This window comes from Staurois parvus, unplaced genomic scaffold, assembly GCF_062004578.1.
Source record: "Staurois parvus isolate SC_StPar_1 unplaced genomic scaffold, SC_StPar_1.0 ptg000422l, whole genome shotgun sequence".
NCBI lineage: Eukaryota > Metazoa > Chordata > Amphibia > Anura > Ranidae > Staurois > Staurois parvus.
Window position 1 is genome coordinate 10180035 of NW_028318218.1, and position 8865 is coordinate 10188899.

The 8865-nt window shown below is 47.9% G+C and overlaps 1 protein-coding gene across 1 annotated transcript in view; it reads right to left on the minus strand.

Moving 5' to 3' along the window:
• RACGAP1 (Rac GTPase activating protein 1) overlaps positions 1 to 8591 on the minus strand; it is a 39973-nt gene extending 31382 nt beyond the window's left edge. Inside the window, exons 1-2 of the mRNA XM_089687316.1 lie at positions 8469 to 8591; positions 842 to 930 (exon numbers count right to left, since the gene is read on the minus strand). Coding sequence (XP_089543442.1) covers positions 842 to 926 — 85 coding nt within the window. The 5' untranslated portion in view covers positions 927 to 930; positions 8469 to 8591. The remainder of the gene's footprint in view (positions 1 to 841; positions 931 to 8468) is intronic.
• Positions 8592 to 8865: the final 274 nt, after the last annotated feature.

An 8865-nucleotide genomic window follows, 5' to 3' on the forward strand; every position in this document is an offset into this window, starting at 1 on the left:
GTGTGGGGACTCTTCCTCCTCATTGGCTGAGACAGCAACAGGAAACCTGTTTGCCTGCTGCAGGGCTAAACAAAAAAAGAAGTCCACCTGCCCGGCGCCCGGAACTACATGTCCCGGGGCCTTGGGCAATATAAATTGCACGCCCCTGTATTGTGTGACAAAAAAAAAAAATAGGATCTACTGCTATTTTATACTCTAGGGCAGGAGTCTCCAAACGTTTGAAACAAAGGGCCAGTTTACTGCCCTTCAAAACTTTAGGGGGGCCGGATTGTGGCCAGTTGGAGTAGAAAATGCCCTGGAATCAGTGGGAATAAACTGTACCCTAGGCTTGGTGGTCAGTGGGAGGAACAGTGCCCCATCGCTGGTGCCAGTGGGGTAATTAGTATCACAGAGAACCTGAGGTTATAATACCTGACAAGGCCTCTCCAAATACAGGTGGCAAATCCACAAAATAAAAAGGAAAGAATAGACCTAACCATTTGTTGGGACCAAAATAATTTTGAGGAAATAAAATATTCTATTGCGGAGCCAAACAGTGCAGTGCTGCATTCTTTTTTTCTGTTCATATCTTTTCATAAAAGATTGAACTTTATGGCATAGTCCACTTTTTGAAAAAAATACACCCACAATATTAAAAGATAAAAGTGTGCACTTATAATTGTTTGCATTATAGCCTGTAAAGCACTGCAACCACAATCAGTGCACTACGAGTGCAACGCACAAGCTCCTGCAGACTCTTTCTCCAGCCCCAGGTCTGTATGGAGGTATGGGCTTTCAGGGGAGAGAAAAAGCCCATATTCGCAACATAATCATACGCACAAATCAAACTCATCATACTCACGTGGTTCAATACCCTCATTGAGACCTTCCACCTGACGCATTAACTGCTCAAAGAGATTGCGAACGTTCAGCACTGTGGTCGCCATCTTCCTACAGAAGAGCAAAAATAATAGATCAGGTTAATCATAATGAAAAAATAAAATTAAGCACATCATTTAGCATGTGTGTTCATTTATCTATATTGGGCCCCCCACGGTATATCCATATTTAAAAAAATAAAAAAACCTCACAATGCAAACATCAGAACACATGGGCCAGGCACATTTGTTGGTGCATGGACACACATTACAACAAACTTGTGCTTTGCCCAGCATATGATTACCTCTCCTTTACTTCTCAGCCACTCGGCTCAATAGCAGGAGCTATAGGATGTCCCTAGTACTTCTAGGTATACAGTACAGTATCATGTGACAGCACTGAGCTAATCAGCAGTGTCACAAGGAGGGTCCATAGTCCTGTTGAAGTTTGCAGCTCACACAGGATTTTCCTTTCCTTCTGAATAGAGCAGCAGGTAATAGAAAGGAAGACAAGTTTGTGCTGCTGGGATGACCATATTAAAAGTGAACCTGCAGCTTTGACTTGCATGAGCAAAGCACAGGTACACCCTAGGGACTCAAAGGACATGAATGGACACAAGTACCATCAAGCAATGCATGCACATGTGTGAAGGGGCCCCAGGGTTCTGTCACATAATAACGTAAATTGTTCTTGACATTACCAGACAGATACCATGTAAACAAATATGCTTCACAGATGTAGGAAACAAGAAGCATGAGATAATTATAATACCACAAATTCACCCACATCAGCCTTGAATGACATTAGGCTGGTAATTATTTTAAGCCAATGCCTTTAGTCCAGCAATGGGCAAACTACGGCCCGGCGGACCTTTTAATCCGGCCTGCGGAGCGTGATACATTGGCTGTCAGGATGTGTGTAGGTGGGGCAGCGTGACGAACGTGAGAGGAGCTAGGCTCCTCTCACAGTCCGCCCTGAAGACCGGAACGGCGCGGGAACACGGCGAGAGGAACGCGCGAAGCAAAGGTAAGTGAATTGACACAGGGGGGACTTGGCTTACTACTTGGGGGGGAATAGTACTGTGGGGGATGAATTACTATATGGGGGATGAATTACTATATGGGGGATGAATTACTATATGGGGGATGAATTACTATGCTTATTATGGGGGAATATTACTATACTTACTATGGATGACACATACACATCATTCATCTACTCTTGGTCCGGCCCCCGGGTCCAATATATGAACCCATTGCGGCCCTCAAGTCAAAACGTTTGCCCACCCCTGCTTTAGTCTGTCCCCCTGAAGCTGCTTCTCCTTGGTACTCTATCATCTGCACTGAGGTCATCACAGACAAAGCAGGACCAGCCATCCTACATTGAGAGTGAGGACACTGAGGGCCCACAACCCAGAACTTCAGAGGTGAGAAGAGAGCACCAGATGCTGAGGCAGCAAGGAATTAGGGAAGTAAAACGGATTTTTTTTTTTTGTGGTATCCAAAAACAAGCATTCCACCCTTGCACTGTTGGGAGGAGGGGGAGGGGTTAGTCTCATTGCATGGGTGATTGTGAAATTTCAGCTTTAAAGTGATTCATGCATTCTATTCATACAGATTAAAAGCCTTCAGTGCTCAGCTCCCCCCTCATATTTACCTGAGCCTGATTGCGATCCAGCGCTGTGCATGAGAGCTGGGTTCTCCCTCTCATTAGCTGAGACACTGCAGTGGAGCCATTGGCTCTTGCTGCTATCAATCACAGCCAGTGTGGAGGAAACAAGGGGCAGGGCCAAGCAGTGCTCTATGTCTATGGACATACAGGGCCGGCTCGAAAGCAAGTACACATTCGGCAAGGGGTAGATGCTAGGAGCACACATTGACAGGAGACCCACGAAAAGGAGGATCAGGGCTGTTCTGTGTAAAACCTTTGCACAGAGCAGGCAAGTATGACAGGTTTGCTATTTTAATGAGAAAAAACCCAAAGCTTTACATCCACTTTAAAGCTCACCTTGACAGCAAAATACCACTATATTTCATAGCAATCCTACCCCCGCAACATAGAAAGGATGATCTTTTTTGTGCCTCTTACTTGCATCTATACCCAAGGCCTGATCCCGCAGAATTAGGGAAAAGAACCAGCTGACCTTCCTGTTTTCTTGGGAAGCAAAGAGATCCGCCTCCGGCATGCCCCATTTCATCATGATGGTCGCAAACACTTCCTGGTTGAGAGACCATTCGTCGTGCTTGACTGGATGCCGACCTAGGAAGTCCACTAGGACTGGGTGCAGACCTAGGAATTCTGCGCTCTTTTCAGAAGGATGGCAGATATCAAACACAAGTTTTGCTTGGCCCAAGACAGTGTGCTGTCCGCAATTGCTTGGAGAGGAGGGCTTCTTGTACCCCCGTTTGTTGATATATGCCACTATAGTCATAGTGTCTGAACTGATCTGTAGATGACAGTCTATTAGAGCTGTTTGAAAGGCATCCAGTGCTTGCTGGACTGCTAGAAGCTCCCCCTGATTCGAGGGCTTCTGAGCTTCCCCCCCCCCCCCCCACCCGAGGACCACGACCCCATAGCCACTCTATCACCTAGATGGCTCCCCATCCAAAGCTCCTGGCATCGGTCGTGATAACCGGATATGTTGTGGTCCATTCCAGAACCCTGGCTAGATTGTACTGTACTCGTCACCAAAGGGATCTCTTGATCCTGGAAGAGAGCTGGACTGGTAATCCAGTGTAGACCTGCCCCCATTTCAAACACTCAGAAGAAAAAACTGCAGTGGGCGCTGGTAGAATCTCAGCCAGGGACCAGTTGGGAAACGCAATGTCATGAGACCTACTGCCCTCAGGATATCCATTTTTTTTCTGTGGAAGGAAGATATTTCTAATGAAGAAATCTTGTACCCCAGATAGGCAACTTTCTGGGAGGGAGTGAAACATGACTTGTCTCTGTTTATGAGCCACCCCAGACTCTGAAGGAAGTCCTAGGCAACCCACAGATACTCTCTCAACTGTTGGTGAGACATGGCCACAAAGGGGAGACCATCCACATAGGGAATGATCGTAATAGATCTCATTCTTAGAGGGGCCAAGGCCTCCGCAAGCACTTTCGTAAAACTTCTTGGTGCTGAGGCCAGATCAAAAAGGAAGAGCCCAACACTGTCAGTGGTGGATCTCTGTACCAATCCTTAGGTATTTCTGACACACGCTGTATGGGGATGTGAAGATAGGCATCCCTCAGATCCAGCATAGCCATGAAACAATCTGAGCAAAGGATGTTTTTTTTTTTTTTTTTTTATTTACACAGAGGATAGATTCCATCCTAAAGCGTTTGTATCTTAAAGACTGATTGACAGGGCGCAGGTTTAAGATGAAGGCGAAACTTGCCTGAGGACTTTTCCACTATGAAAACATGGGAATAAAATACCATCCCCTGCTTGTTCCAGGTAACCCAAATAAGGACCTGTTGATCCACCTGGTCTCTAATAAGGCCACATAGTGCCTTGTCCTGATTCCTGGGAAGGTTAGTTACCAGATACCTGGCGGGGGAACTGGAGTTGAACAACCTGTACCCCTTTTTCTACCAAATCCAGAATGTACAGGTTTGAGGAGATTGAAACCCACTGAGGGAGAAATGTCCCCAGTCTTCCTCCCACTGGGACGCTCAAGTCATTGAGACTTGGTGGGGCCCTCAGGAGGATTGAATAAGATCCCCCGCCTTACCCTTGTTCTTGTGCCCTGTCCAATGTTTCTTGGGCTGAACATGCTTACTTTGCTGGCCCTGTGTTTTCTGACACAAAACTCTCCTGGAGTAAGATCTCTTTTTACTCTCTGGAAACGCCCTCTTTTTATCAACTCTACGCTCCAAGGCCTCCTGGAGACATTGACCAAAAAGGTTATCACCTGAATAGGGTAAGGCACAAAGGCGTAGCTTGGACGCCAAGTCCCCTGCCCAGCTCTTCAACCATAATGCCCTTCTAGCTGAATTCACCAGGGCAGACATTCTTGTGGCTAGTTTAACTGACTTGGTCGAGGCATCAGCGAGGAAACCTACCACTCTAAACAGCAAAGGAAAAGATTTTAGTATTTGCTGCCTGGAAGTCGCTGCCAAGAGATGCATCTGTAACTGGGTAAGCCAGCATTCCAAATTTCTGGCGACACAGATGGGCGATAAAGCCAGCTTAAAGCTGATGGTGGTAGAATCCAGGCCCTCCATAGCAAAATGTCTCCTCTCTTATCCATAGAATATTTTAGAGCTTCCATATCTTCAAATACCAGGTCCAACCAACTTTGGAACCTTGTTCCATGGATGGGATTCTTCTTCCTCAAACGGAAATTTCCTTTTAATACTACCAGAGAAAAAGCGCTTCCTTTCAGGGTTCTCCCACTCTAGCTTAATGGTATCAACCAGGGAACTATGGACTGGAAAGACCCTAGTCTTTTAAGAATAAAGACCTTGATACATGAAGTCACGCTTAGACAAACATAAGTCCTCCTCCTCAATCTCCAAGGTTTCATAGATTGCCTTAAGGAGGTCATCTACATCATCAAGGGCCAAGTTGTACCTGGAACCCCTGGAGGAGCAACCTTCTCCATCATCCTCCGCTGAGCCAGACCCAGCTTGTGAAGAAGCAAGGGATCCTCTTCTGGGTCTTCCTGCATTCAGCTCAATGCCTCCGATACCGCAGTACCCACAGACTGGGTCCAAGGCCCCAGCAGCGTCTGCATTCTATCCAGCAAGGATCTAAATGACTGAAATGTAGTCGTCATGTCATCCTTCGTGGAGGTGAGAACCCTATGACAGGTTGTAAATGACTCGTCCTTAATTAAACTAGCCACACAATTACAGCATAAAGGGCTTTTTTCAAGTTGAACCCAATTTTGCCGCACAAAGTGCACACTTTCTTTTTGGGGCCTGATTCTGTGTCTTGCCCTGGACTTTAACCTACAACAAGCAGAAACAATACAGAAGATAAATCAGCCCAGGATCCCCATTCCAAACACCACTGTGCTGGGGGAGAAAACAGAAGTGTGCCCCACCATCTCCTGAGAGAAAGACTACCCCAGGAATCAGCAAGAGGGAGCCAGCAAGTCCCCTACCTGAGGGGAGCCAATGCCCGATGAACCAGGGGGAGGGGGGGGGGGGGAATGGGGTCCAACACCCTGCATTCTGTTCCTTATGGTGTGGAAGCCACAACCTCTGCTGGGTCTCTTCACACTGCATCAGCCACCCGAGCACTGTTGCCTGTCGTGCCGTGGTGACCGGAACCAGCGCCCACCAATGACATCATCACGACCAGAACCAGCCTGGACTGCAGCTGCTTTGCCTCCAGGAAATCGTGGTCGCCCGCCCAGCGGTTAGGACGCTAACTTGACCAGTCCTTTCTGGCAGTGGCGCTGTACACCATCGGTGGTCCTCCTCCTTTGAGGACTGGAAGGAAACAGGAGCGTGCACACCCTACTTGCAGCTGTCAATCACCAGGTCCCAGTCTGTGGTTACTCACCAGTGCCCTGTGATTGCCGAACATCTCCAATGGGGAGGAGAACTGTTTTGTTTACAGCATGTGCACACGGCTTTGGATGGCCATCCAAAGCAGTGTGCTTACAGTGAAGCACATGGACACAGCACTTAGTAAAACAACACACAGTTAACCCTTTGATCGCCCTTCATGTTAACCCCTTCCTGCCCAATGCCATTAGTACAGTGTCAGTGCTTTTTTTTTTTTTAAGCACTGATCACTGTATTGGTGTCACTGGAGATGTCAGTGAAACCAAGTCTGTTTTCCCCAGTGTCACAATGCTTGCCGCAGTCCCGCTATAAGTCCCAAATACCACCGAAAGCTCAAGTCGTGGGGGAAAAAAAAAGGATGCAAATTCATTCGGGTGCAGCGTTGTATAAGCACAATTGTCAGCTAAAGTAACAGCACCGTAATGTAAAAAACGGCCTGGTCAGGAAGGGGAGTAAATCTTCGGGTGGTTAATCTAGGCATGTCAAGCACTTCAGCATTCATTTACTTCATTGGCCAGAGAATACATTATTATTCTGGCCAATGAAATGAATGAATGTCCAAGCACTCGGTGTGCCTAAATGCGTTTTCATGAGCCACAACGCTGCTTCCAGTAAGAAAGGTGTCTAGGAGCGCTGGGCAAACGCCCTGTGTGTACGGGGCCTATATCGGTTGAACAAGTAAAACAAAGGGGGATTATCCATTTGACCCCATTCAGAGAGGGAACTCAAGTTACAGCTCACGATTTTTTACGTGATTCCATGAGTTGCACATAGTAGGGATGCACCAATACCTGTTTTTTTTTACCGGTGAGGACAAATATTGACATGCAAATGTTCGCCAATACCAACTACCGATACCTTTGCAGTGCGACTTTAGCCCATGTGAATGGACTGCCTTAAGTACCCTTCCTCGAGCAAATGCTCCAAAATCTAAACCGATGCCTTCTCGTTGTGATTTGTGCCCATACAAAATGAATGGGCGCAAATCGCACTGCAAAGAATAGCATGCAATTTAAAAAAGGAATGTGGTGAGATTCCCATCCAAAATGCATGGTTTCCTGCACGGCTCCTGTGTGAACCTAGGCTTGTCAGTAACTTCAGGAGCTGTGCATGAAACCGACTGCGATTTAGACAAGAATCGCACCGCATTCCTGATCAAATTGCATGCTATTCTTTGCAGTGTGATTTGAACATTCATTTAATATGGGCACAAATCGCAAAGCAAAGGCATCAGTTTTAGGTTTCGGAGAATTTGCACGAGTACTTAATATCGGCACAACCGTAGCTCATAGCCCATTCACATCAATAAGCTGCCCTACGTGTGTTTTTTGCCCAAAAGAAGCTCCTGCTCCTATTTCATATCTTGCTATGCGATTCAGTCGGGTGACAGCTGCATCATGTTTAGGGTAGATGGTATCCAAATGCGCACTTTGCAGCAACTGCCGTGCGATTCAGTCGGGTGACAGTTGTGTCACGTTTAGGGTGGACGGCACCCAAATGCGCACTTTGCAGCAATTGCCGTGTGATTTCGATATTGCAGGCAGAAACAATTCCAATTTGAGAGTGTGAATGGGGCCTTGACGCAGCCAGAAGTCCTGTGATCTGACATGAGGACTTTCTGTACTCTCTGGACTGTAATCAGTTAGCTTTGGTCCCTGATATCTGATGGACTACAGAACTCCTCCCCTGTTATGGAGAGGACCCTCCAGTGACAACGCTGCTCAGTACAGTTGTCACCCTAGGACAGGAAGTGAGTTATTGGAAGGGTCTCCAGGGTCATTTACAGAGGAAACAAAATGCAGCCATCACATCTCAGGACTGGTAAGCTGCAGTACTATCAATGGAGATGCATTGCACACCATATATAGTTGTGTGTGTGTGTGTGTGTGTGGTGGGGGGGTCAGGCTGCATGTCACATGTGTGCTCTCCGTGCAGAACTACAAGTCCCAGCACTCCTCCCCAGCGCACTGCATGCCGGGACGTCCCTCAGCTCCGTATAATACGGCGGCACAGGGCACACTCCCAGTATCTGCAGCCGGCCTCAGGCACTCGCAGCCTCGAGCTCTATCTCCCCGGCCATCTCCAGCAAGCCAGCTTCTTACCCGTTGTGTCCTCCGCCCGCCGCTTATCACATCAACGGTCATCCGGTGTTCCCGGAGCTCGCCGGTTCACTCCCCGTTCACAACGTCCCCTCACAAGGCGCTCAAGTTTGAATTAGACTCCGCCCACCGGAAAAGCCGGTCACCAAGGCAGCCGCACGGCTCGGCCAGCCTACAGGGGCGGGGCGAAGGTGGGCGATAGGGGGATTAGAGGGAGAAGAGGGATCGAGGGCGGAGCGATAGTGGCAGTAGGCGGGGTGATACCAGAGATTTACACGCCTTGTAGTATCGCTGTGCTGTGAATGACGTTATGCATGGAATATGTGAGACGTGTGAATGGGGGCTGCGTGCTCGGTGCTCGGTCTACACGGCTGTCTTTAAAGCAGGCCATAGACGGGGA